This window comes from Lytechinus variegatus, chromosome 4 (genome assembly GCF_018143015.1).
Source record: "Lytechinus variegatus isolate NC3 chromosome 4, Lvar_3.0, whole genome shotgun sequence".
Taxonomy (NCBI): domain Eukaryota; kingdom Metazoa; phylum Echinodermata; class Echinoidea; order Temnopleuroida; family Toxopneustidae; genus Lytechinus; species Lytechinus variegatus.
Genome location: NC_054743.1, coordinates 14874493 through 14898145, shown reverse-complemented (window position 1 = coordinate 14898145; position 23653 = coordinate 14874493). Strand labels below are relative to the sequence as shown.

The 23653-nt window shown below is 33.7% G+C and overlaps 1 protein-coding gene across 3 annotated transcripts in view; it reads right to left on the bottom strand.

Moving 5' to 3' along the window:
* The window catches only part of LOC121413468 (androglobin-like), a 91232-nt gene that overhangs the window by 6821 nt on the left and 60758 nt on the right, over positions 1–23653 (bottom strand). For all 3 annotated transcript variants that reach the window (XM_041606289.1, XM_041606291.1, XM_041606290.1), the window contains exons 27-43: positions 23377–23541; positions 22972–23116; positions 21430–21450; positions 19860–19901; positions 17988–18017; positions 16286–16313; positions 15275–15369; positions 13447–13540; positions 12867–13001; positions 12081–12234; positions 11117–11304; positions 10285–10487; positions 9218–9312; positions 8119–8163; positions 7197–7308; positions 4634–4738; positions 2028–2105 (exon numbers count right to left, since the gene is read on the bottom strand). In XM_041606289.1, coding sequence (XP_041462223.1) covers positions 2028–2105; positions 4634–4738; positions 7197–7308; positions 8119–8163; positions 9218–9312; positions 10285–10487; positions 11117–11304; positions 12081–12234; positions 12867–13001; positions 13447–13540; positions 15275–15369; positions 16286–16313; positions 17988–18017; positions 19860–19901; positions 21430–21450; positions 22972–23116; positions 23377–23541 — 1735 coding nt within the window. The remainder of the gene's footprint in view (positions 1–2027; positions 2106–4633; positions 4739–7196; positions 7309–8118; positions 8164–9217; positions 9313–10284; positions 10488–11116; positions 11305–12080; positions 12235–12866; positions 13002–13446; positions 13541–15274; positions 15370–16285; positions 16314–17987; positions 18018–19859; positions 19902–21429; positions 21451–22971; positions 23117–23376; positions 23542–23653) is intronic.

Sequence of the window (23653 nt, the reverse complement as noted above, 5' to 3'; positions counted from 1 at the left end):
AGTCAGTCTATCTCAATCAGTCAGTCAGTCTCAATCAGTCATTCAGTCAGTCAGTCTCAATCAGTCAGTCAGTCAGTCTCAATCAGTCATTCAGTCAGTCGGTCTCAATCAATCAGTCAGTCAGTCTCAATCAGTCAGTCATTCAATCAGTCAGTCAGTCAGTCTCAATCAGTCAGTCATTCAATCAATCAGTAAGTCACTCTCAGTCAGTCAGTCATTAATTCAGTCAGTCAGTCTCAATCAGTCAGTCAGTCAATCAGTCAGTCAGTCCCAATCAGTCAGTCATTCCATCAGTCAGTCAGTCTCAGTCAGTCTGTCAGTCAGTCAGTCACAATCAGTCAGTCATCCAATCAGTCAGTCAGTCTCAATCAGTCAGTCATTCAATCAGTCAGTCAGTCAGTCATTCAATCAGTCAGTCAGTCAGTCTCAGTCAGTCAGTCATTCAATCAGTCAGTCAGTCTCAATCAGTCAGTCATTCAATCAGTCAGTCAGTCTCAGTCAGTCAGTCATCCAATCAGTCAGTCAGTCATTCAATTAGTCAGTCAGTCAGTCTCAGTCAGTCAGTCAGTCATTCAATCAGTCAGTCATTCAATCAATCAGTCAGTCTGTCATCTAATCAGTCAGTCAGTCAGTCACAATCAGTCAGTCATCCAATCAGTCAGTCAGTCTCAATCAGTTAGTCATTCAATCAGTCAGTCAGTCTCAGTCAGTCATTCAATCAGTCAGTCAGTCAGTCTCAGTCAGTCAGTCATCCAATCAGTCAGTCAGTCTCAATCAGTCAGTCATTCAATCAGTCAGTCAGTCTCAGTCAGTCAGTCATTCAATCAAACAGTCAGTCAATCAATCAATCAAGATTCACAATCAATTGTAAATATTGATTGTGTCTTTTTATGTTACATGGCCCTGGCCTCTTAAAATGGAGTATACAATTGTTTAGATAAGAAATTATTTATTTTTGTCAAATGTATTTAAACTCTCAGGCCAAACTGTTCGTCTACTTTGTAATAATTAGATCTACATTTATTAACTAATTCTAAGCAGGGAAAATTTCTGATCTACCTGCAAGTTTTGGAAGTGCAATGTGCAGCTTTTATAGTTAATGTCTAAGATGGAGAGGTGACATGATACAGAAATCATGTGCTGTGCGAGATAACATGAAAGTTAATTTCTATATAGTGATCTTTGATAAAAAGATTGTTTGCAGTAGCCTCAAATCTGCAGAGGTATCCTCAAACCCGCAAAATGAAAAGAAAGAGAAAAGGATAAGAAAAAGAAAAGACAAGGAAAAGAAAAAGAAAGAAAAGGAACATGTGTTTATGAGTAAGAATCATGTTGAATGAAATCATTCAATCTGCTGACAATTTTCATAAATTCTTACAATTTTAACTACTCATTTTGCAAAAATCAGTTTTCAGTGAAATGAGATGTTTGATAAATATTTGTAGATATAACCATGTCATATTGCCTTCAATTCCTTTTTGATTCAGAGACTAGTATGAAATGCTATTAAATGGTGTATTACTATAATAGAATATATATTATATATGAAGGAATGATCATGTTATGTGCTATGTAGTGTATACAATTTGGAATGATTTTACAATGAGAGGGGCAAGTTTCTCAAAAGCAAATTGCTTTGGGGCAAATTCTAAACGATAACGCAAATTGCAAGTAAGCTTTTAAAGAAATTAACAATGATTAATCAAAAAAAATATTTCAATAGAAATAAAGGATGAGGATTTCTGAAAAGAAAATTGATATTGTACAAAAATACTTAGATTTTCTCTTCTTTTTTATTTTCTTTTTTTTCAGACATCAACAATCTTCATTTTTTAAATCAAATCTTGATATCTTCCTATAACTTTATTTCATTTTTTAATACTTTCAATATTTCTCTAGCATCTCTACTGGCTATTTGCTATAGAGTAAGCTCCCCTCATTGTATTGGATGAATGAGATCTATGCTTTAACTATATTGATTAAGTATGGGATGAATTAAAGATGTGGGGGATGGATTTCTTGTTTGCCTTTTCTTCTCTCCTGCGAATCTTCTCTATCCCCTTTTGCGTCTGATGATGTACTCTCCACTCTGTCCTTTTTTCTTGCTGTTAGTAGTAAAGTTGATGTAAAGATCATTTGATAAAACATTGTGCAATATACCTAGTGCTGTCAAGAAGTGTAAGATTAGGAATACAGGGGAGTGTCTCATCAACATTTTTATCTGACAAGTTGTCATATCTGACAGCTTTCCTTGATTTGGATTGGCTGAGAAGCACTGTTGCTATGGTAATTGTCGGATAAAACAGACTTTGTCAGATAAAGTCCTTTCATGAAACGCTCCCCTGGTGGGTGTTTCATAAAGCTGTTTGTAATACGAATGACTTAACAAGCGACTGGTAACCATTTCTTGAGAGCTAAGTCACCATCCATGATAATCTGGGGTATATATAATTTACCATGAGAAAGGGTCACCAGTCATGCATCAAGTCATGCGTAACTCACAAACAGCTGAGCTACATTACGTAAAAGAGGCCCCAGTTCAAATGTAGCTAGGGGACAGTGATTCACAAAGAATATATTATACATATATGCATGTGACTACAATAGGGTGCAAGGATGATAAAGACATTAAATGGTGCGAATCTGAAGACGAGTTACAAAGATTATACCAAAACTACTTAAAACAACATATCTTTGGATAAAGGATGCCTTTGCATAAAGAGTTGCAATCGATCTGAATTTTTCACTGCTAAACTTGAGTTTGATGTCATATATGCCTTCTAATTTCTTTCACAAGCACTTTAGAAACATTTATTTGACCAAAGATGAAGATATATGTCTATCTTAAACACCTGTATGGCATCTTACATAGTACCAGGGCCTTGTTGCATAAAAGTTACCATTATGGTAACTTTGTCATCTAATGGTAACTACCATAGTAACGCTGATCAACAGCCAATCAGAATCAAGGATTTCATTGAAATTACCATTGGATGGCAAAATTACTATAATAATTAACACTAATTCTAATTGACTGCAACTCTTTAATTCATCCAACTTTGATGTCATTAACACAGATTAGACCTAGAAAATGTATGCATAAATCTTCACCTTCTTCTCTTGTGCTTGTCACTTCAAAGTCAGCATAAATACACAATAAAAATCACATTATAACCTCTTAATTTATCATGATTGAACTAAAAACGAATCGGATCACAGGAGTCTCTCTTTCATATTGTTTTAACCCATTTGTTACAATATTATACTTATTTGATTTCGTTAAGATTATGAAATATATTCTGCCTGATGTAGAATGAAAATGTAAAATATGCAGGATTATTTGAATGTCACAATATTTTCCAATGCCTACACCTGTGGAATCTCTTTGGAAAATAAATGTGTAGCTTTCAACAAGTTATCAATGTAAGGTGGGGAGAAAAGACAAATTGACGAAAAGGAGGTACAACTTTTACTTTGGCTGATTGGAGAATAAAAATATGATACCCATGAACCTTGTTCAAAGTAATAAAATCTAATAATGATAGAATGATTCCAAGTAATAAAGATATCATAGTAAGATTGGACTTGGCTTAGAAGCACATGAATCTCTTTACTGTGAAAAGTCTCTCTGGTTATTCAAATCAATCTTTGCTCAACTCTAGCTAACAATATGTTGATAAAAATGCTATGCAGTTGGAGCTTTTACCAACCTTAAAAATCATGAGGCAAATCACTTGTGGATCTTCTCAATTTAAAACAGCACATAGTGAGTGATCAATAATTTAGATGACTTAATTCTCTGGTGTGAATGCGCTCACACTTACAAAATTAAAGTTGGTAGAAACTTGAATGAACAACTCAAACCAATGAAAGTTTCTTATAAATATCTAGATGATAAAAATGCAGACCTAAAGATACTATAAAGAATGGAATGCAAAGGGCGGAACCAAGCATTGCAGAGAAAATTTCAACCTACCAATCTAGTGCTGCTAGTATCTATTATACATCGGGGTGCTTTCACACTTCACCATGTACGCTACCTATGAGCCCAGTACAACATACACTGTACATCTAAAGCACACTACGCTATGGACCAAGGTGTGTTCACACTAAATGGCTAGCCCAATGAAACAAAACAACCGGGAAAGCACCATGTAATATACAATACTAAATGATGAGAATAGTACACTTGAAAGAAAGATTATTCGAACCTTTGCGCATATAATCACTTTTGAAAATAGAAATTTTCAATTGCTGAAGCATGAATTTCATAAAGAGTTGGATACTTAATTGAAAATATTACCCTAAAAAAAGGCAGTATATTTGCTTGCTTAAATGTCATTTAAAAAAAATAAAAAATATTTAACTTAAATCATAAAAGCTTTATATACCAAGTAAAAATGACATGAAACGACATTATTGAAGGTATTTTGAGATTAATATTTATCCTCCTAATCATTATGCAGTATTCTCACCAGTCTATGATATAATGCCGAGAAACAGCGTGTTGCGACAGAGATATGCATGTACAGCTAAAAATACCATGTTAGTTATAGCAAAGCCCAGGATATGATATATAATACATGGATAAGCTGAGTGACTGAAATCATATAAATGATATCAACATATTTGCCTCTTCTAAGTCGCGACGGAGATTCCATTTTGTCTTCGTCGTAATCTTCCGGAATTTTGTACTCGAGGAAGATGGCCGTGGGGTGAAAGGAATGGTTTTGTTCCACTATAGGTATCATGTGCAAGATTTGAAATATGGAGACTTTATTGTTTGATATAAAGAGATGATTTGGTTTGAATTTGTTGCAAAATAATGGAAGAATTGTGATTTGGGAATATCTAAACATTAGGACTGTCTAGAGCAAAGAGAGAGTATTAAAAAAAAATTCAAGAACAAAAATGATGAAGTAATAATTACTTCTCTGAATAAAAAATATATCTAGCCTAAAAGATCAAAATTATTAAGAGCTGGGTATATATGCTTTATTCTCATATATAGGGATGCATTTCTGTAGCTAGAATGCACTAAAGAACTTTTGATTATAATTGCTTTTGCATGTTTAGGGATGGTGAAAAGGGTCATGATCTTCAGATAACAGGCACATTGATACAGAAAAAAAATATTATAATCCTTTTAATGATTCATTTTTTTCTAAGGACATTGACAAGGAAAGGAACATTTGAATATAGGATGCATATCATCTATATCTTATCATGGATTTTCATATCATTCTTGAGTAGTGAAGGATGGATTATTTCTCATATATACATGAACATATTACCTGTTAAAACTGATGTACAAGTCCAGTCATAATAGTAAAAATAATCAGAAAAATTGATAGCAAAAGAAACAAATCCTTTATCATATACAATTATTGTCATGTCTTTATCTTTTAATCATCACCTTCCAGTGTACTGAACTGCAAACAAAATGAGATTCTAATAATTTTTTTTTGTAATAATTGCCTTCCAATAGTAAAAATTCACATAAACCCCAAAAATCATCACTGTACGTGCAATATGAGGGAATGTGCACACACAAGGCCCACTTTCCCTTCAAATGGGGATTGCTTTATTATTTTAGTGCGGTGTAATACAGTGGTCTTTAAAGAAAAATTGATAATGGTACAAGTTTCTTCTCTCAATATTGTGTGTGGTTCAAATCCCATCACCTAACAAGAGTGGCAAATTCCATTGTGACAAAACAATCGTGATTATGTCTCTCAGTTTCTGTGTGGGGTGCACTCAATTTCAATCAATGAAAAATTTGCAAAAAGAAACAAATCTCTGCACCCTACAACCTGGCAAGCATATGATTTCTTCATGGTGATATTATTAACAGGAATGTGATGATTTTATTTTTCGATATGGTGTTAATTCAAGTTCCTTAACCTTAAAGACTGGCACATACACCACTTAAAGGTTTACTGTGATAACTTGGTGTGATCAATTATTGTGTGTGGTGTAAACACAAGTCCCTCCACCCTGTCAAATGAACGATCCATTCATGGTGATCAACTAGGCACCACTCATCTTACTTGGTGAACTCGTAACAGGACTCCCTGTATTCCAGCTTTTGGGAATATCTTACCAAAAAATACAGCAAAAATTCAGTTGAGCTTGCTATCTTAAGAAATTCAGGGCCTTTCCATTTCATGCTTATCAATTGTAGATTCTGCAACAATTTTTGAATACTTATCAAAAGCATCTATATTCTAAATAGAAAAGATAATATTGCAATAATTTTAGGACTGTGGCCATATGAATTGTGCCTTACACAAATCTCTGAAAATACAGCTTTTTCTTTTATTCTTTATTTTTCATTATGAAGATAACCAAGTTACTTTTATTTTATATAAACCATTACATACTGTGTATTTTTAAATGAGCATCTGTCAAAACACTGTGCCCTATTCTGCCTCATAACAATCATTTCAAGAAAAGTCACGATAGAATGAGAATATTAAAGCTCCCAAGCAATTTTAAGAGTTATGCATGAACAAGGTAAGCACATTTAATTAATATCAAGCATTATCAAAAAATGTCATGGTAACCATTTAGTTTGACAAAATTAGTTCTATTCAGAGACTGCCCTTACTTAATGCACAATTTAATACATTACAATATAGTTCATGATTAGGGAGGCAATGTATTTTGGAACTTTCAATTTTCCATAAGCTGCAAGGGTATCTTCTTTGTGTGAGATTGTTAAAGGTTGAGTTGGGGTTACGGTAGGATTTCTAAAATGAAAATGCTGCAGGGTTTCAAAACTTCTTTTTTTAATCATGTGCTTTCAAGCTTCCAAGGAGCTGCGTTTTGGGATTATTGCGACAAGTAAGTAATTTGTTTGAAAAAGTAGTTTATCGTTCTTTTGGTGACATGATTAAAGATATGGTTGGGGTGAGGGACAGATTATCAAAATTCAAATGATGCTGCAAGGTTTCCTTTTTATTTCATTATTTGCTTTTATTTAAAAAGATTAATAAAGCCTTTTTAATGCTTTAAAGTGGGTGAGCATGTTCCAATCCAATTCATGGCACCAATTATTTACAAAAAATTTGCATTATTAAGAGCTGAAAAATCTTGTTCTTTCTTCTCACAGCTCAGGATGAAGGGGAGTTTACCTTATTCAGGGATAAATATGATTATAGAAATATTCACGCTATGCAGAGGTTATCTCCTACCTTTAAGCTCGTTCTTCTCTAGTTCTTTTAGGACCTGTACGAAGGCCCAGCTGCTTTCAGACAGTGGCCAGCTCTTCCTCATCACCTTAGCTTGGATGATGTACTTGTGTGGCTGATGAAAAAAGATTGTGAGTACTTTTATTAATGACCTTTTAAATAATGTCATCATTTCATTTGGTAAATCTAAGTGTAAAATAGATATATTTGATATCACAAATGAACAATTCAAAATTGAATATTCTTGTTATCATATCATTTGCTAAATCAAATGTGTCTAAAAATCTCATTGATTAATTTGATATCATAAAAGAACAATTCAAACAAAAAGTATGAAAATCATAAAAATTAATTTTATTTCCATGAAATATTGTCCCACCAACATTGTATATTAATTAGTCAAGGTGCTAACAAAGTCTCAAATATATTCTAGAAAAGATATTAGGAAGATATGATGATGGTAAACATATTAATGGTTCCATTAAAAAAAAAAATCTACAACAAAATTGTTTAATCTCAGATTTTGTATATCAGATAAATTCATAAATCATAATTTGATATCTTATTTTGGAATTTAAATTAAAATTCTTCGAGACCAAGCATAATGAATTCCTACAATACTTGAAATTCCACAAAAATTTGATTCATTTGATGAACTATCATATTCTTTAAAAGTAGATATTAAGAATCAGATTAAAAACAAGTAAAAATGTGTTTAAAATAAAGTAATGTGTTAAAGAAAACATATAATCAAAAGTTAATCTATTTGTACCTGAGATAAAATGTAAAAGTGAAATGCAACAATTGATTAGAAGACAAGAAAAAGACAAGTGAATAAATATTTAACAAAATACACAAATTGAAGATAAAGTTATAAAATAACAATTAAATTGAAAGGAAGATCCTGATTGTTAAAGAGGTTTACCTTCATTTCTTCTTCATTAAGATCTCCAGAAGCTCTGCTAGCACGCTGTACAGGCACAAGAAATCACAGGTTAGAACTAAGCTATTTAGTTTAATACTGACATGAATGAGAGGACATTAGGAAAAAGTACATCTGGTTAATGTTTCACAAAGATTTGAGTGTGACTTAGAGTCACAGTTAAATTCACAGCTGTGCGGGTGTAAGATAGATCACTGCTTGGTCAAATTATCTTCAGGGAATGTGCACTACTGCATATGAATCAATGGGATTGCATGTAAATATCGTGTGCGAGAGGGCACCAAGCATGACTAAGTCCCACTTAAATCTTTGCGAAATAACCCCTGGCTACTTGTTAAGTACAATACAAATCTAACTCAAAAACCTATCAGTTAAAACTGTACAAAAACAAATTCCAAGATTAAAGACAACTTGGAGATGGTTTCATCAACATTTGTCACCTGACAACTTTCTTTGGTTCAAGCACACATGTCTGATTGTTACTCTGGTAACTGTGGGAAAATACAGACTTCGTCAGATAAAACATCTGACAAGTCCTTTCATCAAACACTTCCTGGATATCCAGCTCATCATGTTTGGCCTTTTTTTTTTAAATATGGGTTTGATCACAAAGTTTCATGCAACTGGATCCTTTAGTGTGTGCCATATGATTTTGAAGGAATCAGGAATCATAAAGTCAAGACATTTCTTCTCTTCATTAAAGCCATTTGTAAAGATTTAGAGAAGTTACATTATAAAAGATAAAGAATGTAGAAATAGCATAATTATTCAAAGATATTGAAGATAAGTTGAGAATAAAAAATATATGTAACATTCTACAGCTAAAACAAGTTCACTATTCACACCAACTACTTGATCTACTATCCACTAACAGAAGGCAATGGCAAACAAATACAACAAAACTTCTTGGTACAGTCATATTCAACTTTAATAATACTGAAATCTAACTACAGTGTAAAAATTTACATGTCATCTATAACATGAAAATTCAACTATATCTATTTCCATCTCTAATCTACTATTATGAAATGAGAAATCAGAGAGTGGTACATAGAAACAGGTGTACAAGATTATCACTTACCGATCCTCGACCATCGTGACTGCTGGCTGAGTGTGATTTCCTCTTGCCAGATCCTAGACTGGCTGTACTGCCATGGCCTCGAGCTCCTCTGGCAGCTGGAAAAAGAGAAAAGAAAAAAGAAGATAATTTAGTGATAGTGGTATTGAGGATAAATGAATATAATAAAATTTTATACAAAATTGATCTGATGATCTTTGTAGAGGTGGAGTTTATAAAAGGTTTACGGTTCACCATCCCCGCACCCGTTTAGCCTCCTTCACTCCTGAAGACGGACAGTCAACCTGCCCGATACGTAGAGTAACCTCTCTTCACTTCATCCTCCTACTACTCAAACCATCGCTACGTAAGCCATATTCAGATTATCTCATCTGGTTTACAGTCCTTATCAGGACTTTACTCACTGTCCAGAAAAGAATACTTCTAATTTCCTCTTTTCATCCTTTCTCCTCTTTCCATTTCAATTTTTCTGCCTGTATTTCCCTCCCTTCTTCATATTACACATGGTGTACCGTAAAAGGTCTTCACGTTAAAATTGATACGTTGACTTCTGAATCTTGTAAATCCCATAGACTTTGTACATTGACCACAAAGTCCCAGTAGGCAACAAATCTATCACTAGATTTAGTGGTGTAAAAGTTATGATACTCACCTTGTTATAAAAAAATTCAGAGAGTTGTGTGTTTAAATCCCACTACAGCCAAGCATCCTTTAGCAATGTATTCATCCTTACTTTACCACTCTTCACCCAGGTGCTTAATGTTGCCATTTCATAAGGCTGTTTGTAAGTTACAAATGACTTTACGCACTACCGGTAATCCATTCTTGTGAAAACTGATGTGCAACCAAATTCCATTAGTGTTGATTTAGCTCTAAAGAAAGGATCACCAGTCACAAGTAAAGTCACTTGTAACTTACAAACAGCACCACCCTCCAACGGTAGAATATGAAAGTCTTTGTAAATTGTCCAGCATTGTGAATGCCTCACATAGCAACTGGCTGGAATGCATGTACACCCAGATGGTGCTCCATCATATACTACCAAGACATAAATATAGTTAAGAACTTACAGGAGCGTGATGACCTCTTCTCCTCTTCCCCTGGTTCCCTATCCCTGAGGAAAGTGAAAGCTGGGATCACTGCATGACCCTTCCCTGATGTACTGGCTACAGACTCCTCATTGTCTAGTATGTCCAGACTGATGTACACATCTGGTTTGGATGTACTGAACTGTATACTGGATACATGGTCTTCCTGTGGCTTTACAACATACCTGTTATGACAGATAAATGGGTATGAATGTTTGCTTCAGGGGCCTGTTTCATAAAGAGTAACAACTGTTGTAACTTTGCCATTATGGCAACTGCCATGACAACCTTGATTCTGATTGGCTGCTAAGCCCTGTTACTATGGTAGTTTCCATACTGGCAAAGTTACAACAGTTGCAAGTCCTTTATGAAACGGGTCCCTGGAGAGAGTTCTGTCAACATATTCGTTTTCTGACAACTTTCTTTTCTTTTGATTGGCCGAGAAATGCAGGTATCTGACATTTACTATGGTAACTGATGTACATTTTGACCAGAAAAAGGGAATTTTGACCAGAAAAAAAGAATTTCACCATCAACTAAAATAGAGTTTGCACGTGTTACTATTTTTTGTGGTGATTTTTTTTTTTACAAACTGATCCATGCTAAATTTCCTACTTCATTGTAGGTACATCTATAGTAATGAAGATGTTGCAAATTGAAATAACAAGCCCAACAAAATATATAAATAATTGTAGAACATTTCTTTTACAATTGCATTGACTACAGTGTACAATTAATCGTAAAAATCAAGCATAGATTAATAGCTAACCTTTGTGTTACGGGTCTTTGATCGTCTCACTAGCACGTTTCTTACCTCATTATAACATTCTCCTTATTAGGGATGTAATAATCTCTGATTTCTTTGAGGAGGAAGTTACTATTGATGCCATCTCTGATTGGCTGAGGGAGGGGACTAGACGAACCAATCAGACGCATCCTCCACTTCCCGCTGGTCAGCGGTAGGTCGCTGGTTCGAGCCTCGGCAAGGAAGGTGTAGCCTCTCTGCAAACCAAGACAAATCATTTACAGTGTGTTCTAAGTTTTCAATATACAAGTATACCTTATCATTGAATTATACAGAGTTTATTCTACACTTCCTTACTGCACAGGAGATATCACAATGTCATTATATTCATACTCTCACCACGATATTATCAATAATGAGTTAAATGTCTGAAGAATATTTCCGTTTCACACTCGAGGTATTAAATCAGTCAACTTCTTTTCATTTTTTAATCTATCAAACAACATTTCTCTTCTGTACAAGGATCACTTCACAGGAGTAAGTATGATTTGATCAATGCAGTGACGGGTTTTATACAACACACAACTGATAATTAGAGTGGGACTTTAAATACCAGTTAGTCGAACTGAAATCTTTGTGAAACATCCCCCCTTTCCCCCATATGGTTTATATTTCACCCTGTTCTTCTTGTGCTCATAGAGAGCCACTCTCTGGAAGGCTCTTGGTATTGAGCTCCCCATTGTCAACAATCCTCAGCACACAAGTAGGAATGGAGCAGTACAACTTAGGAGAGACCAACATAGGATAATTGAAATCATTGTGAAACACTTCCCATCCATGATGATTTATATCTTACCCTGTTCTTCTTGTATTCATAAGGAGCCACTCTCTGGAAGACTCTTGGTATCTCTTCATTGTCAACAACCCTTAGCATACAAGTTGGAATGGAGCAGTATAGCTTAGGAATGACCAACATAAGCTAACTGAAATCTCTGTGACACACCCCCTCTCCCCCATGTGCTTTATATCTTACCCTGTTCTTCTTGTACTCATATGGAGCCACTCTCTGGAAGACCCTTGGTATCTCTTCACCAGTATCATTGTCAACAACCCTCAGCATACAGGTAGGAATGGAGCAGTACAGCTTAGGAACGACCAACATAGGCTCTTGGACAAACAGCACATCCCTGCAGAAAAACAACAAGAAACAAACTTATGGTTTACAATTGTGTTTACCAAATTCTACCCCAATATAGAAATCACAAGAAGCATAAGTCCTGTAAGGACTGACATGGTCTTGTGATCCAGTGTATAAGTCTCCGGACATAGAACCCCAAAGTACAAGGGTTACATCTGTGCAACAGCCCTAATATCCTTTTTCAAGACATCATTCTAAATTTGCTAGACTTGACCAAGGTGAGGTAAACGGGAACCTGGCATGTATATTTCTTGAGATGTCTTTTCACTGTAAAGGGCTGCCTGGCTGAAGCTAAAGTAATGATAGCTTTAAGTCCTTGATAAAGTATAGAGACATAAGATGAGATACAAATTATAACCATCACTAAAATTAATTAATTGGTCCAGCATTTCCTTACAAAAAGGAATCTCCAACACATCATTCATCAACTGCCTCACTATCAGTACTTTTGATCACTCCACAAACATGATACTTTGCACCATCCGTAATCCTAAATCAGAGCTGCCAACACTGGGATAATAGTTCCAGGATATTGTGGAGGCTTTATACAACAGTTCCCTGTGAAAATCATTAACAATTCTCCTGAATAACTTAAGTTAATTAACTATTTTTTTTCCTTACCTAAAGACCACAAACCATGTGTGTGGAGGTTGTTCTTGATAGGTTCCTTGGAAGTCTACATAGGAGATCTTGTTCCACTCATCTTGGAAGAAGGTAAAGTTAGGCATCAGATCAGGATCAGTCTTGAACATTGTCCTACATGACACAAACATCATGGAATTAACATTTATGTAAATTATGTATACCAGGTGAATCTCCCTTAAGCAGAATTTCTTGGGACCACAGATATCTATTTGAATAGGCAAAATTTCAACTTAAAGGTGCTTTGCATATTCTTGTCTGAAGCATTACTTACACTTATGCTATAATTTGAAACATAAAAGGGCGACTTATGCAGATTAACTGTAAATGCTTTTAGTGTTCTCTCATTCAGATAGAGAAACGGAGCTGGGACTAGTCAAATCTTCTTGACAACGAACATTACAGGAAGGCTCTTGTGGAAAAGGTGTCTAGACCTAGACCAGAGAGAATTAAGTCGCAAGGTTCTACCATTCATAATAGATATTGTTGGTGATTAATTCTTGACTAATAATATATACTGAAGGCACACTTTCATCACTATCCTGGTTCACAAGCTAACCTGAATAGATGGAGTGCATGTTGCTCCAGGTTTGGCTCCATGATGCTCCAGGCTTTCTGAAGCTGCTCCTTAGCTTGGACATTAGCAACGGTTCCTGGCAGAGATAAAGAATGGATTGGATATAGAATATATTCTGAAGGATAATGCTAGGGTCAGATCTAAGGGGATACTTATGAGACAATGGGTGATTTAAAGTTCAAGGATGACCTTTTGATGTTGGTGTTGGGCCAATTTTTACATCAACACAGCCCCAAAATAAAGAAAGGCTGGTCTTAGGACTACTGTTTCTCAGTATTGAGATATCACTTATGTTATTTGGACCATTTTTGTAACTCAGATAAGATGCTGGAGCTATGGAATACAATTGAATCTGTTCTTGCAACACAAACACCTGCAACAACATCAAACTAGAAATCACCCACTGGAAGTAAGAAAGATGGCGGGGATCATTTTCTACAAGGAAGTCTTGTCTATCCGGGATAGTTCTTGGATCTTGCAGCACAAATCTTGAAAGTATCTCTATATGAAATTCACCATTAATGTTGACTTTGACATCAACAGTGGTATATTCCTTGATAACATAGTAAACAAGTGGAATGCCTCTGGCCGTCTCACCTGCATCACGCAGTTCAATATAGCAGCAGTGCTGACTTTGAAAACTACTCTAACTCGCACAAGATGTTTAGTGATACATGGTTACTCTTATGTCCACTTTTTATGAACTAGACCAATAAACTTACAGAGATATGATGGTTATTCAACAAAAAAACCCAACATGGCCAAAGTTGATTGACCTTACATGACCTTTGACCTTGATCATGTGACCTGAAACTCGCACAGGATGTTCAGTGATACTTGATTACTCTTATGTACAAGTTTCATGAATCAGATCCATAAACTTTCAAAGTTATGATGGTAATTCAACAGATAACCCAATTCGGCCAAAGTTCATTGACCTTTGACCTTGGTCATGTGACCTGAAACGCGCACAGGATGTTCAGTGATACTTGATTACTTTAATGTCCAAGTTTAATGAACTAGATCAATAAACTTTCAAAGTTATGATGGTAATTCAACAGATACCCACAATTCGGCCAAAGTTCATTGACCCTAAATGACCTTTGACCTTAATCATGAGACCTGAAACTTGCACAAAATGTTCAGTGATGCTTGGTTACTATTATGTCCAAGTTTCATGAATCAGATCCATAAACTTTCAAAGTTATGATGGGAATTCAACAGATATCCCCAATTCGGCCAAAGTTCATTGACCCTAAATGACCTTTGACCTTGGTCATGTGACGTGAAACTCATGCAGGATGTTCAGTGATACTTGATTAACCTTATGTCCAAGTTTCATGAACTAGGTCCATATATTTTCTAAGTTATGATGACATTTCAAAAACTTAACCTCAGGTTAAGATTTCGATGTTGATTCCTCCAACATGGTCTAAGTTCATTGACCCTAAATGACCTTTGACCTTGGTCATGTGACATGAAACTCTAAAAGGATGTTCAGTAATACTTGATTAACCTTATGGCCAAGTTTCATGAACTAGGTCCATATACTTTCTAAGTTATGATGTCATTTCAAAAACTTAACCTCAGTTTAAGATTTGATGTTGACGCCGCCGCCGCCGTCGCCGTCGGAAAAGCGGCGCCTATAGTCTCACTCTGCTATGCAGGTGAGACAAAAACCTATCAAAATGACACATTCCCGAAAGACATCATAGACAATAGAATTACAATCAGTGGCAATTTTATCAAACATGGTCCTAAAACACTTTGAAGCAAGAAAATTAGAAGTATGGTTTATACTGAGACTGACCTGGACTCCTGGCTGCCTTGACTTTACGTACATAGCACCCTCTCCAGTACCTGGCTAAGAGGGTCACTGCCACGTCTTCTAGTTCTGTAGGTTGCCTGATAAGGACAACAGTAATAAATGTATCAGACTTGTTGATAGATGAATTCACCCAACGTTTAGCTGGCACCTTTGTAATATGCCTTAAATTTCATAGCATTTACCAATTGTATTCATCATTATAAACATGTTCATTTTTAACATATGCATATTCATTATTGTAAACATGTTCATTTTTAACATATGCATATTCATTATTGTAAATATGTTCATTTTTATAAACATGTTCATTATTGTAAATATGTTCTTGTTGAGACTCTCATACTCCCGATCGGGGGTTGATAGAGTTTAATAACATCTTATCTTATCTTACCAATGGTTGAAAAAATGTTAAAAATGAGTGCTTGTAAAAGTAAATGTGTCTTGCTAAATATATCTTATGGTTATGGGACATTGAGCATTGCCTAATAAATACATATTTTTTTAACATTCCACTTGGAAAATGTAATATCATATTCCTTGATCATAATAACGAACACTTTTTTCTTTCTACTACATCTGACTGTTGATGCAATATGTAGAGATAGTTTGAAGAGCCTTCTGTGCTGTGTAATTTCACAAAGATTTGCAATTAATCACTAAATCACAATGGCCAATCAAACTCACTGTGGCATGTATGGATTGATTGATTAGGGTTTAACGACACTACCAACACAATGTGTCATATAAGTGTCAATACTGTGCCATGTAAAGTTTGTTTTAAAACTAACTGAAAATCAATCAAAGGGCACTTCCGTATTTAAAATCCATATTTGCAATCAACAGCAAATCTTTTGGTTAGAGCCAAGATGTCTACGAAGTCTGAAATTATGTAACTTACTCATGTAAATAGTATAGAAATCTACTTTTATGCCACTTTGATTTCTAAGTCAAAACAGTTTTTAAGATCATTCTTAAATATGACCTCATACTCACCTGTCCACCCACTGGTCTGGAACTTCAACTGTTTAACAAATGAATTATGGGGAAATATATGTTATTATTAGAAATTCAATGAAACAAATTATCAAAACATTTATCAATTCCCTTTGCTCCTACCTTCCTTTTCACATGATCATTCTCTTAACTATGTAATTCATAAACAATGTCGCTTGTCACAAAGATAGTCAGGAAAGAAGGGTGTAAGGGTGAAGAAAAGGACTACTGCCTCACTGAAAGGGTTTGAATTTGTTTTCACTAATAACAAATATAATGCTGATGCCGACATTAATAAAATCAATAACACAATAGTTACTTTGAATTCACTTACAAATCATTTAGGCTGTAATTAAATTTTATGGTTACTTAAATCTTAATGGCCCCACACAGTTGCAACAATTAAAATGCTTTAACAACAGATTCTTGATCAATTTACAGTGGAAAAGGTAGTAGTCCTAATAATTTGCTTCAGTAAAAGGATCTTCACTGGTATTATTTAAAAACTGAACATGCAAAGTAAACTTAATTTCATATTGACGGTTATGTCATATTAATTGTGCTGTGTAGAGAGTTATCGTCTTTTAGTGTATTATGCTGCAACGGTGTCATCAAATCTTTACAAATATATGTGTAAAAGAGTGATAAAGTTAATTACAAACAAGAATTATTATGAATGTTACAATTTACACTTTTTAGGGAATTAACAATTTTCCAACCTTATAATGATAGAATATGAAATATACACACCCAATGAACATAAATGTAAATGTGATCAAAGTTCCATCACTTTTATATTTTGAATTACAATTGTGGAACAGAAAATTTCCCTGTTTGATTTAGCTACTTTCTATTTGGCTCTATGTGGCAGAAAATTTGTAGGAATTTTTATTTAGAATGTGAAAATATTTATCAAATAGCAAACAGGATACATGGATTGATATTTCACTCAAAATAATAAATCCCTTCACCATCAAGATACATGTATGATAGAAATACATAATAGTAGCTATTAGGGGGCTCTTTTATGAAACTCACTCAATTTTTTTTTCAAACACCCCAACATAGGAGAAATTAAAATGACATGAGTGATATGATACACTTTATTCCCATCTAGCAGCAACAGTTCACATGAAATCTTGAAATAGCAGAAAATGAAAACTTTGAAGGTAAAATCAAAGAGTAATTTCCTTTTTCATTTATTAAAGTTGATAAAGATTCATTTTGGGGCAATCTCTTTAGGAATGTAGAAAAACACTGCTCTGGAGAATATTTGTAATTATGGAAAACATAATGAGTATAAAGAATCACCAAATTTATTTTAAGAATGCAGTTAGATATAGCATTTTTAAAACTTAAAGTACAATAGTTCTATAACCTGTTTTAAACTTTAAAACAGTTTTGTGAAATACCCATGATTAAAGTTCATAGAATACAGTTCACTCCATAAAAAAGGGGAAGGAAAAACAAGTGCATTCGACATGTTTTCTTAAAAGTGCAATTGTGACGATGATTGCAACTCGCAAAGTGAAGGATAAACCCAGTGAAGGAAGAATGGAAGGGGAAAAAAAGATAGACGCAAATTACACATGGCTAAAAATATGAATGAATGCTGTGTGATGGAATCATTGCAAACATAGTGAAAGGGGGCCAAACAGAACATAAACAACAAAAAATAAAAATAAACTAGGTCCAAACACACCGCCTTGTGGTTCTACTTCCTCTGCATTCTCTGTTCAAAGTGAATATTGTAACACAAGAAAAGAGGAAACATTACAACTACAAGAAGTCTTCTACATAACGTGTAAAGGAAAAACAACATACGCAAACATTATTTTTTTCTTGTAAAAACCACCTCAGTACCAACAATAACAAGAAACCCTCTTTTTGTTCTTCTTAAGCTACACAAATGTTTGTGTATGACACTAACAACACAGAAAACTACATAGATGTGAAAGAAAACAAAATTTACTGATTATGTAAATAGGCTAAGCAGTTAACTTCAACACATAAAAAATATAAACCTGTATTAAGGGAAAGTGAGTTCCTTTAATTGAAGCTCAAACTATTAGTTATCCAATCATATACAAGTAAAACAAAAATTCATACAAAACACTAATCTGTAAATAAAATTTTAGTACCCCGAACACGTAAATAGCAACATATCTCATTAGAGAACTTTCCTCCCATATTCACGGCATACATGTACATACAGGAAAAAAAAATCCTGGTATATATAAACTGTAACTTGGGACTACACGACTCACTATTCTACTTACAACTAACATGACTGCCTGCCCTGGACACTTTAAAACCCAATAAGTAAACAATAAGTAATCAATAAGTCTTGGCATACCAGTACTGTCATTAAAGGACAAGTCCACCCAAACAAAAAGTTGTTTTGAATAAAAAGAGAAAAATCCAACAAGCATAGCGCTGAAAATTTCATCAAAACCGGATGGAAAATAAAAAAGTTATGATATTTTAAAGTTTCGATTGATTTCACAAAACAGTTATATGCACATCCTGGCTGCTATGCAAATGAGGAGACTATGATGTCATCCACTCACTATTTCCTTTGTATTTTATTATATGAAATATTATAATTTTCTCCTCATTGTCAAGTGATACAATGATTATTTCCTCCTTGAACATGTGGAATTAGCATTGTTTAATACTGTATGATTCAGTCAAGTTGGTCCTTACTGTCAAATCTATAAAAAATGAAATATTGTATAATTCAAACAATAATAAAAAAAAAGAGTGAGTGATAGACATAATAGACCCACTTACCTAGTTGTGCATATCATTGTTATGTGAAAAATAAGCGAAGCTTTAAATTGTCATAAATTTCTTATTTTACATCCGATTTTGATGAAATTTTCAGCACTATGCTAGTTTGATATTTCTCTATTTATTCAAATCAGCATTTTCCTTTAAGTTAACTTGTTTTAACGTGAAGCTTTGTTATGCCTGGGTTATTTAACATACTCTTCCAATGAGGAATTCTTCACATTCGATTATCAATGTTTATATTGTTTGCATGGATCAGGGTGCATGTGTATAAAATAAAATAATCCAAGCAAGCACAGATATTATATAGATGAGATGTGTGACATTTTGATTTTTTGGGGGTGGTACTTTATCTAGCATAGAGATCTTTTTTTTTAGAAGGATTTTTCTCAAACTTCAATTATCAAAATATAACTGTGCACTAAGATGCTATTTGAATGAATTGTAAATGAGAGTCTACAATTTATTGACTGCCATAGTAACTGAATTAAGGATTATTTGGAATTAAAAGGCATACTCATGTGAAGCACAATCCAGCATGACTTAACATGTGACAGCTTTACTAAAGTTTGCGCAATTGTACTGCTTGGGATAAGACTATCAAACATTCTACTACAGATTATAAACTATATGCACAAACTATATCATAAATATATGTCACTGCTATTACTAATGAAACTCACTAATTTCCATCTATTTGTAAAAAAGTATGTGTATATGACTTGATCATAGCCTAATTTCAAAGCCACAATATTTCAAAATACAACAAGATGAAACTTACTCTTTCTCAACAGTTTGGCAGATTTTCGTGAGGCACCAGTTGCTGTAATGTGAACAGAAAATACAAAAATTTGGTAATAACACTGAATATTGAACATATTAAAAATTGAATATCACGACGACAAAAGAGAATGCTTGATTTTAAGGGAAAATGTAAAGTCTTCATCAATATCACAGAAAATATATTATATGAAGATATTGAAGGAAAACAAGTGAATAGAAATATATCACGTACATATAATACATCATTTTAAATATGATTCTTAAAACAAAAGAGATGAATCTATAGCTGAAATACACAATATTCTGAGGACCTTATCTAACCAGAAAAAAAGTAAATATTCTCATAAAAATTCTAATACTCTTCTTGAAAGAATGTACACATTAAACTTCTCTTTCATTTATTCAAATAAAAAACAAATGTAAAGTAACAGAAAACTTCAATCTACCATCATGAAAGAAGTATAAATTGCCATTTATGAAACTAGTTTGGGAAATATCGCATAATATTAAGAAAGCAAACAAGAAGTCCTCAACACTACTAGATTTATTTCCTACATATCTTCCATCTCTAAAAGTCCAAAACGGAAATATTACATGCAAATGAAAATTCTAAACTTTAACTATGTCATAACATTGATAGTTCAAAAGTGAAAGATTAATGGTGACTATTATCTAAAATGACAAAGCAGGATGGTTATTAGTTGTTTTTAGTGTGAATAACAAATTAAAACTGGCATGTAAAATATCAAAGTGATGAAATAGCAAATGGATTATACGAGATATATTTTCATTCATGGGGTATAAAGAACGTTTACATTTTGAATACATCACTCAATCTGAAAATCAAATGATCTTACAAGCATATGGAAAATGGTGTCTAAGAATTATCATACTAAATTCTAAAATCATGAAGTAAATATATGTCAGTATATTGTTTTGTATTTTCTTTTTTTCATTTTGTGGAAATATTTTTGTTTTAACCCAAGGATATTTCAATATTTCAATATTTTTCTGAGCAAGTCAATACATAATTCACAAATTCAGAATTAAAAAAAATCGTCATGAAAATGATCAGTGCAAGTGATAATTCAGGAAAAAATTCTGAGGTTAGTGAGGTTATCATCTTGAATGTTAGCAATGAACCATCTATTAGTATACCTCCTGATTCACTGATGAGATCTGCAGCGTGCATGATGATATATCAGGCAAACACACGTGCATGGTGCGTGTGATACATGGATGAGGGTAAAGTGATTGACATTGGAAGACAAAAATACATAAAGTGGGCAATGAAATGGGTTCAAAAATTTGACTAATCTCTGATTAAATACCAATAAAAATAAGTGCAAATTATTGAGTAATATGTAAAAAATATGGTTAATCTTTCAATGGTGAAAATGATGTGACTTTTTACAGCATTTTATCTTCAGCAGAAAAAATAAAAATCCTTACAATGTGACAAATTTATTGGAATTTAATACATTTTAAAAAAATCTGTGCAACATTTAATTTTGACAGGTGATTCAAAAAGGCCTGTTAGATATGAGAGAATCCTATCTCATACTTACATGGCCTATCAACAGGTGGGACTATGAAGGCACAAGCAAATTTGAAGAAAATTTAAATCAAAAGTTAAGAACACTCTAAAAGCCATGGATCAAGTTCTTGGTTTTTCTTTAATTCTCAAGCAAGTATAATTTTCTGATATTGCTGGGACCCACTTTACAGAGGGTATCTTAAAGATCTTACAGAGGTTATTTTCAATATCTCCAATATTCAACTTGATATAAATGTCAAATGATAACAGGACATGGCTTGAATTAATCCTAACCCACTAAGGCCATGGCCTTGAACGATCTGTTGATCGACCTAAATAACAAAAAGATTTAAAAAAACCCTCTCATATTTTTTTGCCCCTTTTAACTTCTATTTTCATGCTGTAATATAGAAATGTGCCTAATAGAAAAGTGGCAAAGAATATCTTAATAATTCAGTTTTAACCAATACAATATTGGGAAATTAATGAGGATTCAATTTGCTTTGTGGAATATATTTATTTCAGTTTACAAAAAGATGAACACTTCATATGAATTACATACACAAACAAAAATATTAATAACCCTTCACCTTCCAACAATTTACAAGTTTATCAAACTACACAGATGGACACAAACAAAATCAATTTATGACAATGAGTCTGTACATAAACTACACTGGACTATTTACACTGCAATCATGTCATGCTTTTGAGATCATGAATAAATGATTTTGATAATTTACTTCTATTAATATAAGAATGATAATATCAGCAACTTTTAGTACAATTTAGCCCAATCCAAAGCTTTTTCTTTTTAAAAATAACATTGCATCTTAAAGTTATTATTTAACCATTTGCTGATGTACACAGAATGGAGTGCAAGCTATCAAGATCCACATAAGTTAATACATTACATACATAATGTAAATACATGATGACATTAAATGGATATATTATATAAATAGTGTACAATCTATTGTACAATATACTGGATTATATGTACGACAAATATAAAATTATCCCGAGTGCAGGTTTATTTCACCGAGGCCGAAGGCCGAGGTGAAATAGGCTTGCACGAGGGATAATTTTATATTTGGAGTTCATATAGTCCAGTAATATTGTATGATAGAACGTTCACTATTTATTATAGTAAATAGATCCCTTAATCTAAGCCCCCCCATCATGGATTTTGCCATCCAAAAATTGAAAGTTATATTGTACATATGTACAATATAACTTTTTGAAGGGAGGTCACGTGGTACAAATCCAGCCAATCACAGCTCGTATTTTACTACCACTATTTACTATATATATATATATATGTATTATATAATGCAAATAACATATATAGTAAGCATGAAATATTATTACAATGCTGCACCAAGTTGGACAACACTACTAGACATTTGCACCAAAGTATGTATAGAGATTACATATTGAAATGGCTATAAGCATATAATGAAGTGCATCCATATATCAAAGCAATTATATTACTAAGATGATTCATTTGTGATTAGGATAAAATGCATATGTTTGATTCCTATGATTCCTATTCTATAGATAAATGGGTTACCTGGGCGACTCTGGCTGACAGGTATCCCAGCAATGTTCTTAGTAAGGACATCAAAGTTGAACGCTTTCCAAGCAAAGGTCATCTCTGGGGTCAGACTCTCAGTGAGTGCCCTCCGCAATGTGTTATAAAGGGCATCCTTGAACACCTAGAAAATGAATGGGTAGGGGAGTTCATGTGAAAATTTAGAATTGGAATGAAAAATATAAGGACTTTATCCAGCATCATATAGGTAAATGGTTTAGCACCATGAAGGAAATAAATCATAATCTAAATAAGGAACCAAACTCAAGAATTGGAAACCATGTGATCCCTTTAAATATTGAAGTTTGTTCATAAAAAACAACAAACAAACAATGAATACCTCTTGCCTAATTTGTTTTACTTTATCAATAATAAGAATCTCACCTCATGATTGTGTATGACAGCCAAGGTATTGTTGCGTACAGGACAGTGTAGGAGGCTAAGTTCCTTCATGTTGGCATTGAAGAGTTCCTTGTTGTCAAAGTTCTGGATGGCATTACCTATGGTCTGCATGACCTGCATGGCCTGATCTACAAACCGACAACTCTCCTGAAAAAATATGATAAAGTAAAAATGTACAATCAAAGGTGGGGGTATAATTTTCTTTTCTACATTTGGTGAAGCCAAAATTTGGAAGTGTCGTGGTGTAGCGGTTCTGTCT